Source organism: Melanotaenia boesemani, chromosome 23 (assembly GCF_017639745.1).
Source record: "Melanotaenia boesemani isolate fMelBoe1 chromosome 23, fMelBoe1.pri, whole genome shotgun sequence".
In the NCBI taxonomy this organism is placed as follows: Eukaryota; Metazoa; Chordata; class Actinopteri; order Atheriniformes; family Melanotaeniidae; genus Melanotaenia; species Melanotaenia boesemani.
Genome location: NC_055704.1, coordinates 21200190 through 21212798, shown reverse-complemented (window position 1 = coordinate 21212798; position 12609 = coordinate 21200190). Strand labels below are relative to the sequence as shown.

Sequence of the window (12609 nt, the reverse complement as noted above, 5' to 3'; positions counted from 1 at the left end):
CAGTGAATCAGAAGAGAAAATGTCAAACATATAATTATTTTCCATTACACTGTATTTCTAGTGTTACAGCCATTATTGATACAGAATAGTCATGAGAATATTTGGAGCAGATATGATGCATCTAATGGCATCTTCTTTTTAAGCAGAAAAGCAAAATCTTGTATTTTTAATGAAGCCTTTTATTTTATAATTCAATAAAGATTAGAAAATAGTGTTCAAAACTCAAGATTATTCTGTATTGATGATGTGCTGTAACACTGGAAATACAGTGTAATGGAAAAAAAATGACACGTTTAGACGCTTTCTCTTCTGATTCACAACCTCATCTTTGTGTCAGAACTAAAGGTTTTAACTTTTATTTTGAATGACATACGAAAAGGCGCGACTTTTCCCACAACATCCGGTTCTTACCGGAAGTAACTTCAGAACGCAAGAAAATGTCCCATTTTAGTTAAGGTCCTTATTTAAACTTATTCTAACCTTTTAAAATGGCGTGGAGTAGCAAAGGTTTGTGCGACTACTTATGTGCTAACATAAATAGACAGCTTTTTAAAGCAAATGTTACAGCTATACGAATAAGTTGACTGTAAAGCTAACGTTAGCGTGCCTGTTGACAAACATCCCTATATATCATAACACTCGTCTCGTGTCGTTCACAGGCCCCTTTCTTCCTCCAACCTCTTTACAGCTGCTTGTTCCTCCAGTGAGAGTCATGTCAGCCTTCGTCTGGCAAGTAGTGCAGCAGCACAGCGTGAAACAGTACGACAAGCTGCTGGATTTCATCAGTTTGGTGACAGAGATAGTTCCAGAGCTTCTGAGCCCCACTCAGAAAGCCCAGCTTGTACTGGGTTTGAGAGCAAGGGTAAGGAGTTACAGTGACCTGAGACACCCCATGCTGATTGTAATAGTGGCGTGTAAGTGATGTTGTGTTAGAGAGCTGTAGGTGCTGTAACACAATTTGCAGCTGACAATTTTTCATCTGTCAAACCCTTATGGTTTAATTTGAATAATTTGTCAGCTTTTTACCTACAGAAACAAGCATTATGTATGTCAATAAATGTGAAATAATAAACATTAAACAAAAGAAAAAAAACTTTTAATTAATAACCTGTAAAACTATATTTAGTTTTAAATATAAAGTTTAGATATTTCAAAATATAACAGGAGGAACCTAAATGCCTATATATATATATATATATATATCTTTTTTACTTTTGGGTCATGGTGTAATCTGATGTATTAGTTTAAAAGATTAAATACCATTTTTAAAAATCTTTACATACTACAAAGTTATAATTTTAATTATTTGAAAATGGGAATCGGACAGCAGCTTAACTATAATGCAAAGCAAAAACTGTCAGATGTACTTTTATATTAGTTGTTTTCTTGGAGTTTTCCCTCATTTTTCCCTTTAACTGCAGGATTTAAAGATAACTTCATTATGAATCTTTATAGTTGTGTATATATACATATAACTATAGAGATATTTATTTTTGTTATATTGGGTGAAAGTGGTTTCAAATCACGCTTATTTCTTTTTTTTTTTTTTTATTTCTTTTATTTTTATTATAAGACTCACCTTTCTTCCATTTTGCTGCATCACAGTTGGTTCTGGAGCTGTGTCGTAGCGATGGTTTCGGCAACCTGAAGACCATCCAGAGTCACCTGGATAAAATCCACACGTGCAGTGCAGAACTGAGCGCCAGTGATCAGATGGTGGGGGAAAAAAATATAAAGATAAATTTAAAGCCTTCGATACAGAAGCATTTTGAATCCTTTTTTGACTTCACTGTGTTCACTTCTTGACAGGAAAGTGCAGATATACTGAAGACCTCTTACAGCAACTTTGCCAGCCTGGTGCAGAACATTTTGAATGTTCCTTTTGAAAAGAAGTTCTTCTTCCAAGTGAGTCCATGTGTTTTTAAGCCCAGTAGATTAATTACTTAATGTAAAAAAGGGTAAAAGCAAAGATTAAGTTTTAATTACTTTTAAAAACAAAGTCAAAGGCCACTCAGAGTTCATCCTTTGTTGGCCTCTTCCTTTTGCTCTGTCTTTCCACCAAATTTAAAACATTGTCCTGTAGTTTTTGCCTGCTTTCACTTGATAGAGGAAGTAAGGAACTTCGTGTGCTTATAATTCTGACGATTTACTCACACTGCAGCATTATATTTTATTGAATGATGACAACCTGTGTTGATCACTTTTACCTGATGCTCTGGATGTGTCTGCAGGAAGTTTTCCCTGAAAAGTATGGCTCTGCCTACAATCAGCGGATCCAGCAGCTCGTGTCTTTGTTCCTGTCCAGGCTGGAGCAGCTGCTGCCCATACCGGATCTACAGCAGGTACTCCAGCAGGTCACATGTCTGTAGACTAATCTGTTGAAATAGTCTTCTGTACATTGAATTACACAGTAAAGAAACTTGTGTTTCCTCATAAACTGGTGGTGTTGATTTTTAAATACAATTTTTATCATTTAAATAATGTGGACTAAATGAAAAGAATATCATGTCTTAGATGATGAATTGTGCAAATGTTTTGCTTTTTGTTTTAAGATGTTAGAAGACATTACTGGATGTTCTTTCTCTTCTGTCACTTTGAGGCCTGTTTGTGGTGTTTTTCTGTCTCAGACGACAGCTTGGCTCACTGATACATTTGCGTCAGAAGAGTTTGGACTGTACATGTCTAGCCCTGAAACCCTGAAAACTTTGCTCCTTCATCACAGAGAGATGAAAACTCTGAGCTCAGGTGAGAGGAAAGATCTGTCTTTTTTTTTGACTAAGGAGACAAGAGGATGCTATAGATAACACGCTCAGGTTTTTCCTCCATCACAGCTCCATCAAACAATGAGGAGGATGTCATTTTGTCCACGCTGGCCCTCCCTACTCATACCGCAGGGGAGAGATTTGGTGAGCTGCACAGTGAGGGTGATGATGAAGATGAATATGAAAGCAATGAAGGCTCACTGGCACTGGAGAATTTGGAAGAAGACTCAAGTCAGAGCTCAGATGTGGCCTCAGCTGACTGGGTACCAAAAAAGAAATTAGGTCAGTCACAGATAAAATTATTCATTATCCAGACAGTCTTACTTCACTAATTTGCTGTACTTCATCCTGTTTTCAGATTCACCATCTAATTCATCAACATGTCCTCAATGTTCATTCACACACCTTCTGAAGAGGAAGGTTGAAGAGCACATGCAGACTGAACACCACATGACAGTTCCCGTTCAGAAGAAGAAATCTTTGAGAAATCTGACAAAGAAGATTCAACAGAAAAGTCAAAACGTGAAGGCTGAAAAAAAGAAACAAGGTGACACAGAGAAACTGAGGAGATGCAAACAAAAAGATGGCAAAAAGTTGCAGCATAAGCAGAAGGACAATGTGGACAAGAAGAAACGACTGAGAAAGAAAGTGTCTGCAGGGGAAGATAAACGGTTTCTGAGTGCAAGACCTGTGATCAAAAATTTCCCAGAAAAAGAAACCAGATGCCCAAAATGTGAGAAGGTCTTTGAACATCCAAACCAGCTGAAGACCCACAGGAAGATCCACAGCTTCCGCTACCGGTGCTGCCAGTGTGAGAAGGGCTTCACCAGTCAGTCGGGGTATTATCAGCACCAGAGACTTCACAAAAGAGGACGAAGATTCACCTGCAAACAGTGCAACAAGGGATTCCTCTGCAGTTATTCACTCAAGCAGCATGAACACCTTCACAACGGTCCCACCAATTTGTGCAACATCTGCGGGAAAAACTTCAGCAAAAATGGCTTCATAAGACACATGCAGATGCACCGAGGGGAGAGGAATTACCTGTGCACCACCTGCGGGAAGTCATTTCTATCCTCAGGGGAGCTGCTTCTGCACAATCGGACTCACACGGGCGAGTTGCCGTACACCTGCGAGCAATGCGGGAAGGGTTTCTCCTGCAAGAGTCACCTAAACGTGCACATGCGTTCTCACACAGGAGAGCGTCCATATCTCTGCTCAGAATGCCCCAAACGTTTCCTCACTGCGAACTGTTTGAGGAGGCACATGCTCAGCCACAACGGGGTGAAGCCTTTTAAGTGTTCAGACTGTGGGAGAGAATTCTCCCAACAGGGAAATTTGAAAAGACATATGACAACTCATAAAGCTGACTCATAATGTGCTCGCTTCATAGCCAGAAATCTGAATTTGGATGTAAATATTGTGTATTTGATCATTATTTTCATTTGATCTTTAATAAAATGTTATTTCAACCCATGGAAACATTCTTTTGTAGAATGGAGTTATCGAATATAGAGGGGGGTGGGGGGTTAATAAGAACCTCAACCACTAAAATATGTTCTGTCATTGTGAAACAAAACTAACATGTTATAAAATCTATCCAGCTAAATAAGGTGGACAGTCTGCTTCCAGCATGTAGCAGTCAGTATGAAAAGTAGCTTTGGTCCTTCATTCCAGCAGGGTAGGATGCAGACTGGAGGATGGAGGTCTAGAAGTGATGCAATATTAATGAAACACACAAAAGGTGGAGTTCCTTTTATTTGTTTATTCTTACACAATGCTTTTTTAAATTATTGTCCCAGTTTTTCGTCTTTATTTCCTGCAACTCCTTGGCCACCTTGTGGTGATCATGTCCCTCTGCACCGCCCACCCAGCTGGAGCATCCAGCAACTAGAAAGAAAAATTATTTAACACTAAATATACTGCTGCCAATCTCAGATGAATCTGTACATATTTATTTTATAAATGAAAGGAAATGACTAAATTACAGACATCATTACTGTCATTTAGCAGATGCTTTTCTCCAAAGCGATTCACCACTCTGGGAATTGAACTTCAGTCTCCAGCGTGACAGACAGATGCTACCAACTGAGATATCCAGCCGCATGTTCCGATACCTCTGGTGTGTCTTTCCTTCTGACACTGTGATGACAGAATCTACCACCTGCCACCACTATCCTGCCTTTCTGACTCAAGTAATGCACACGCCATGCCCACCAATTAAACATTTTTACGTTTGTCAATGTGGTCCATTAGGATCTCAGTCTCACACCCCCAAAAATTCCACTTCTTAAAGGTCCCATATTATACATTTTTTCAACAATTTCATATGGGTGTCAGAAGTCCAACAACATTGTTTTCAAAGTGTATTACCCCAAATTCAGCCTTGGTTTTTAATTTTAGCCATTTCAAAAGTGGCTCTAGTGAGCTCTGATGAGAACAGGCTGTTTCTGTGTCTGAACCTCTAAATGTTCATGAATGGTGCCTGTCCACGCCCCCCTTTAGAAGAGGATCCAGCTTTTGCTGGTGCCCACTCTGTGATTTTAGAGGGCAGGCTCAGCTAGCCGGCATGCGGGTCAATGGCACTATTCACTACCGGGGGCAATAGTTATTTCTCTTTGTGAGGTCACAAAGGGAAAGATCTCAGACTCACCCATTTGAGCACACATTTCCAAAAAGTGGAGTAAGCAAGTGAGAAAGGACACAGGATTTTTTAATTTTTGGGCCTCATACACAGGCTATGAAGACACATATGACTGTTAGGAAACCTTTAGAAAGTAAATTTTGCATAATATGGGACCTTTAACTCTTTTTCCCTCTCGAGACATCATGCAAATGATGTGATGAATATGTATCGTAGGCGTCCACCTGACCATTTATAGCCACCATGTTGACGTGGGAAGGCGTTTTCTCACGTGCGCACCCTTTAGAGAGGATTCTGATTTATAAACGGAAACAGGTGCAGGACGTGCGTGCACATGCTTTTATAAATCTGAAAGTTGAAGTGCGCCACATTTCCTTTTTGAGCCGCAGATGCCACCTGTAGTTTGCTTTGCTATGCACAGTTTTATAAATGAGGCCCCTGATGAGACAGATTAACACGTCTGCAGATTGTTGGTAATCATGCGGTCTGTCTTTATCTGCTGTTGACTGCTATATGTCAGCGTAGCCATGTGCTTAAATCAAGTCTGCACATACAAGCCAACCAAGCTGTCCCATTATGGTGTGGCCGAGTTGCTACATTGATATATTTGAACTTCTATTATTTATATTCTTGAAACATATTTGTAGTTTTCATGTTATGAATTATTCATAATTAATTAATTATGACCTGGCATTTGACTTCAGTAATACTTGCGTTAGAAGGAAGCGGGAAACAGCTGGACCTGCAGAATTTGCTCTAATACTTGTGGAAAAGAGTGAAAAACACAGCTTTAGGAAATGCAATTTATTTGCAATTTTTTAATAACATCATTCCTCAGATAAAAATGCAATGTTACAGGAATATACATCAGATATTAATTTAAAACTTGCTTTCAAGGGACCATACAGTCTAAATATACTTTTTCCTTTTTTATTTACTGGTAGCGTGCGTTATAAGCAAGACAGACTCTGTCACCAATGACAGACTGACAAGTTACAGATACAAACTGTACATAACGTATTTACAAATCAACTTTTTGTTTGGTTTTTCTTTCACTTTTTATTGAAAATAGGAGTAGAAAAAGTGATTGAATTAATATTCTGATTTATTTAATAGTATTCTTTCCCTTTCTAAAAGCTAAAATGAAATGAACAAATAAGAAAAATCAAGAAATCTTTAGAAAAATGAAAGAGAAGAAGGAAACAAGAATGTGTCAACTGTGAGACCATGCAGTCCTCACCGAGGAAACAAATGGTAACCGAGGGAGCCAAATGATGTTGGGCCAGTGTCACTTAGCAACCTTAGAACCAATGAAATTCCTCCTGCAGTGGAGGGGGAGTGGCTTATGTTTAAGAACCCAGTTACAAAAGGGCCACCTGCCTCCAAAGCTACTGCAAGCACAATAACACACTCTAATTCATTAGTTTGACCATAAATAGTGCTGTTATTAAGTCTTACATTAAACAGTAGCATCACTACTAATATTACAACAAATTGGTCTCTGTGTGAACATCTCCCTCCAAAAATATAGGATTAAAGACAGACATGAAACAACGAAAACTAACTGCTCAGTCCTGTCAAAGGCCCTTTAACACTTTGCATGAGTTGTGATTGAAGACAACAAATGAGATCATTAATCACTACTGATGAGTGGAAAACAGAGCCACACATTTACTCCAATAATGAGGAAACAGAAAAGCTCTCATTTAACACAGCTGTGTACAAAACTGCGGATCTCCTGGTGCTCAATACAAGACGTAACTCATTGAAGAAAACTTGATGATGCTCTCATTCTTTAAAGCTGCATTTGCTCACACAGACATGCAGGATGCATTGGTTTCCAACTCTGCTTTAAAAAGGACAAACCACTTCTTTATCAAGTTTCGCAGAGATCAAAGTGACAGTAGAGAGTTAAATCATTTTGTATCTATAGTAGTCAAGATGGCTGAATACTTTTCTTCTTTCCATAACAGCTGCTAAAAAGGAAAAAAAGACCAAATATAAAGCCAATTCTAAACTTTTTAAGATATCAGTAAGAGCACCACTGTGTCCTACATTCAAGGGGATGACTTTATCATTCTTAGTGTAAAGAACAGAGAGTGAGGGCAGAAGTGGGCAGAAACATTCATGGTTCTAATGAGGACTAGCAGTTCCAGGACTAGAAACACCTCTGCATCATAAAGTTGCTGCCGCACCTCTAGATCCATTTGTGGAATTACATCCCAAAGAAAGTCAATGTTAAAAACACTTAGCTATTAAAACAGGCCATGGGTGTGGCATTCCTCTCTTAAGAAGAAGAAGAAAAAAAAACAAGCTTGGCGTCAGCTTAGTGGGATCTTCGATTTGGGGTCGGTTATAATGTTTGCATAACGATAAAGAACAAGAGAAAAACACAAGGCTTTCATAGACTTATCAAAACAGTCTTCCTAAGTATTCACATAAAGGTGCTGCTGTGTGTGCTGCTACACAATGAGTGCATTATATATAGCTATTCTATATGTTAGTTCTAAACCTACTGGGCAAGCAAATCTTGTCTATCGGTCTCAGACAAAAAAAGGAAGGACACTCATCACCGTTAGCCTCTGATCTGTTCAGTGACGTTTTAACATGCTGCTATGACAACAGTCAGGGTGAGATTCCCATAAATAATAATACAGCTGTCTGAGTTACAATATACCAATTGACTAGATAACTCTTTTTTCAGCTTGTAAATAGAATGTGTATATTATTTTTAATGCCAATGCTAATTATCCTTACAAAGCCTCAAAATGTCATCCCAACCTAGTCCTAGAATCCATCCAAGCACTGGTGTCTTTGTAATGATTTGTATTAAAATGACAACTTTGCACAAGCAACAAACAAAGCTTTACAAAAAAAAGGAAACTTACGAGTGATTTTTTTTCTAAACCTAATGGAAGCCTCTTGTAGAAACCAGTCCCCTTGGTCAAATAAAGAAAATGCCAGCATTTCATCACTGTTTACAGCTTGGCACCTAAAAACCTGATCTGGGCACGTTTTCTTTTAAATAACCAGAAGTTCTTCAAGTCTTTCTGCAACATCCTGCATCAAACTGTCATTTAATATATCATTTAGTTATATAGAAAATACTTTATCAAGTTGTATTTAATAATATATACCACCTTTTCCTTTCTGTTCTCTTTCCAAAAACCTTCATCACTATTGAGGTTAAAAATAACATCTGTACAACAGAAAAACAAAGAGGCGATTCTCTTGTTTCTCCAGAAAAAAAGAGAATCAATGCTTTATGTAGATTTCTTCATCAACAGGCTAAGCTAATTTTACCTAGAAAAGATAATAAAATCTATATTCAAAATAGTCATCTTAAAATATTTTGTCAAGATCAAACATGATCAACAAACATTTTGGTTTCCAAGAAAATATAACAAGCTTCTTTTGTGATGAGATGAGGCCTCAAGCTCTCTGAAATGGCAAAGCATCCAAATCTGTTTAGTGTAGACAAACACACAGCTCTAGTTATTTTAAATGGTATGTGTGTAAAACATTTAACAGTTCAAATCTTACTAATGTACAGCAGCACCTGTGCAACATCCCAAACATTTGTGGCTCCTCTCCGTCCACACATCATGCAAAATATTACCACATTAAAGTCAGCTTTGCCAAAAAGTTATTTCTGGGCTAAATCCAAGTTCTTTTTTTTTTTTTTTTTTTTTTGCATAAACATGGAAAACACCCCTTTAAACACTCCTGAAATAAATAATCACACTGCTCGCTGCACATGTGAAGTTTCAGTGTTAAAAAAAATCAACATCATCACATCTTGTTGATGAACAAATAAAATAGCCAGATGCCAAACTACTTCTTGTTTTGCTAGTCTGCATAAAATGAAGGTGAATCAATTTCTCTACACAAATGTAGTTCAAGTCCTCCAAATTCTGTCTTGGAAGAAAAATATATAAATATAGAAGCTACACAATTTTAATGATTCAAAACAAATAGATCTAGTCCTTTATAGGTTTAATTTTTGGTTTGTTGCTATAATAATGTGTATTTTTTATAAGTGTACAGTGAGTTTTGCTGATGTAGGACTAGTTCTAGAGAGACTCATCTCTCAGTGCTACAGTAGGAGTATGACCAGACTGATCTGCGCAGACAGGTTGCTGGTTGGTCGACATGTTTCAGAACAAAAACAAGCAAAAGCATGTTAGACTTCATATCTGTGTGCAGCATCATGTTTAAAATCTGAACAAAGAGCCTCTAATCTCTGGAGTCATCCGGAGTCAAAAAAAAAAAAAAAGCCCCAAGACTGCAAATAATCTGAGCTTGAAGTGAAACGTCCTAAAACCCAATTGTGTTTATTTCATCAGCTAAAGTTTTTTTTTTCAATCCTCCTTTTGGTTACAAATAATGTTGACTTTTATAAAATGTGCCCAATACTTCACAAACTACATTCCCATTGAAGCATCCACCTTCTTCCTTACTCTAACATTCTGGTGATTAAATATTATATATTCATATATATATATCTTGCTATATATAGTATAGAAAATATACAATCATTAGCTAGAGGTGAGACAAAAGATATCAGTTACACAGGACCAATACTTCATATCTCTAAAGAGAGAAACCCATGCACATGAAACATTGCTTAAATATATAATTCACCATGTCAGGACTTAAAACCACCCTGAAATCCAAGCATGATAAAATAAATCTTCAACAATCCCCTCAAATACTCTTCATCCGATAACCCCAAGGTTGAGGCCTTCCTACTGTCATCAACCGCCAAAAAGATTGTCATCCGTCTGTCAAAACATAAGCCTCTATTCCATTAATCTCTTCTTTTGCTTGATGAAATTACTTAGTTTTGAACAGCACTCTTTGCTGCAGAGGGAGTGGTTTTACTTTAATTAGCTGTGGGTGGAGAAGCAGGGAAGCAGCCAGCACAGCTGCAGCTTATCAGCCCGATACGCTTGCTATGCAAAGACAAATATTGCTGACTTGTAAAACATAGGTGGAAACAATGTCTTGAAACAGCTCCACGGCCTTAGCTTGGTGCATACTGCTTAACTGTTACACGAGGACAAAAATGACCCATGGTTTCAGTAGTTAACAATCCTGTGCTTGTACTGCTAACTGGTCAAATAAGCTGTTCAAATGATCTATAACTGGCAGTGTGGACAAAAAAAACTTAGTAAGGGTTAGGGTCCTTTTCACAGAAACAACTCCAGCTAGTTTATCTTCTACTCATCAGCAGAGGAAAGCATTAAGGGCAATATGGCAACACACAGGTATGTTTTAGTGACACCTGTCTGAAGTTGGGAGTAACAAACTAGTTTATCATGTGTCTCGTGATCTGATAATTGTATCTCTGTCCCTCTCAGGGTTATAAATCAGAAAATAAAAGAGAGCCCATAAGAGACAAGATATGCAAAATCATCTTTCAAATGCTCCTCTGCTGCTGTAAAGTTAAATATTTATCAAAAGAAGAAATACTGACTTTCATCACTGTATGTACACTAGATAGAAAAAGCTACTCTGTAATAATGTGATATGATACTTAACCTGATCGGAACAAAACAGCAAAACCTGCAACGCTCAATCAACGTAAACCTCATGCAATACTGATGGTACACCCACAGAACTCAACCCATTAAAAACTGGAGGAAAAAAAAAACAGAAAAGGATGCTGTCAAAAAGTACTGAGACAAGAAGAAAAAGATAGTTGGTTTTGTCACTAAAAAATAAAATACTGTGCCTCCACAGGCTGCTAGGTTATCCACAAGGAAAGCGGTCATAACTGTCTCAATAAACATTTGACAAACACCCCGACACAAGAAAGATTAACAAATACATCTTTACTATACTGCACTGTCATGTACCTGATTTCAAGTATGTTAGGTTTTTCTGGTGTGGAAACCACTGAGTTTACTTGTCACAAAAAAAAAGAAAAAAAAAGAAGAAAAAAAAAAAACACAAAACAAACTTCATGAAGCAGATTTTTTTTGTTTTCACTTTCACAAGTATTTTCACTCTGGGAACGTACACAGTCATAGTTATTGCATTGTTTTTGCATATCTTGTGGGTTGCAGGATTACACCCACTCATGTTATGACACTGCAACAAAACACCTCATTGTTCATGCTAACCTGCAAATCACACAAAAAACTGCGATGCTGCTCCACGTCACGCGGGGGCACCAAAGGGCTCTGAATCTCTCTCAGGGGGCAGACCCAAGAACTTCAAAAGACATGCAGGCAAGCCTGATGTGGACCTTCTGACATGCAGGGGTTACTTTGTGTATGCCTGTCAAATGTAAATTAACTTCTGTCTGGATGAAAGAAGTGAATGATTTGAATTTTAAGATATGAAGCAATATCGTTTGTAATTGATAGAAAACCTTGTAGGAACTTTCCAATCCTAATTTTACTTTAGCCAATTCTCACAGTAGTTTTTCTGTGCATCTGCCTACATTCATGGTTTCTAATCTGCTTTGAAAGTGTAACACCCATTGTTGTTGCCATACTGACAGACATAATTAAGCAGCTTGAATACAAAAACTACGGTTTAGATGAAGCTCTATTTATATTTGAAAAATTTCTGCCCAATAATCTCCAAATTTAACAATTCATCAACATAAATAAGTCAGAGAGGAGGCCATACTGTCTTTTAAATTCAAGTTTAACTAGACTTCAGCCTGGCTGAGGCCAACAAAGTGTTAAAAGAAATGCAAAAATGTAAACTGTGCTACTTTTCAGCAATGCCAAATCCTGCACTGCACACAGACTGATTATACCCAAATCTACATCTCTAGCTTTTAGACTTTTAGCTAAAATTATGTCCTCAAACTTTTGTGATCCATTTACCACAAGATGGCCTGCCATGTTATATTACCTATCTGGATGAATGAGTTTGGGAGCCATAAGATGTCTTCTCAACAGTCACATCTATGAGCTTAACTACATAAAAGAAGAACAGAACTGCCACTTGAACATATTCAACATTCACATTTAGATTGCATAATAATGTCAGAAGTCTGTTACTGGCACAGGATGCAGTGTACGGCAGTGTTTATGCATACTTTTCCTTACCACCACCCTGCTCTGCTTTAAATGAATGAATGAATTCAAATTTAACCAGAATGGTAGACCCAAAAAAAAAAAAAAAAAAATTATTTGAATTTTTCCCAGAAGGAATTTGCAAAAATCACTAATGAGATAAGAT

The 12609-nt window shown here is 37.6% G+C and overlaps 1 protein-coding gene across 2 annotated transcripts; it reads left to right on the top strand.

Moving 5' to 3' along the window:
- Positions 1 to 314: 314 nt before the first annotated feature.
- Positions 315 to 4234, top strand: LOC121634725 (zinc finger protein 436-like). Of its 2 annotated transcripts, none has more exons than XM_041977609.1 (8): positions 315 to 507; positions 660 to 862; positions 1606 to 1716; positions 1810 to 1905; positions 2232 to 2342; positions 2628 to 2745; positions 2814 to 3044; positions 3121 to 4234. In XM_041977609.1, the coding sequence occupies exons 1-8, from the start codon at positions 489 to 491 to the stop codon at positions 4137 to 4139; spliced, it is 1908 nt and encodes a 635-aa protein (XP_041833543.1). In that variant the 5' UTR covers positions 315 to 488; the 3' UTR covers positions 4140 to 4234. The 2 variants fall into 2 exon arrangements, with proteins under 2 accessions (XP_041833543.1, XP_041833544.1); XM_041977610.1 differs by having other exon boundaries at positions 367 to 507; positions 2832 to 3044.
- The last annotated feature ends 8375 nt before the right edge of the window (positions 4235 to 12609 follow it).

What these genes read in the sequence shown, in the direction of transcription:
- LOC121634725 (XM_041977609.1), top strand. An exon ending in TACTGGGTTTGAGAGCAAGG is followed by an intron (nt 863 to 1,605) that starts GTAAGGAGTTAC and finishes GCTGCATCACAG; the next exon opens with TTGGTTCTGGAGCTGTGTCG. An exon ending in TGAGCGCCAGTGATCAGATG is followed by an intron (nt 1,717 to 1,809) that starts GTGGGGGAAAAA and finishes ACTTCTTGACAG; the next exon opens with GAAAGTGCAGATATACTGAA.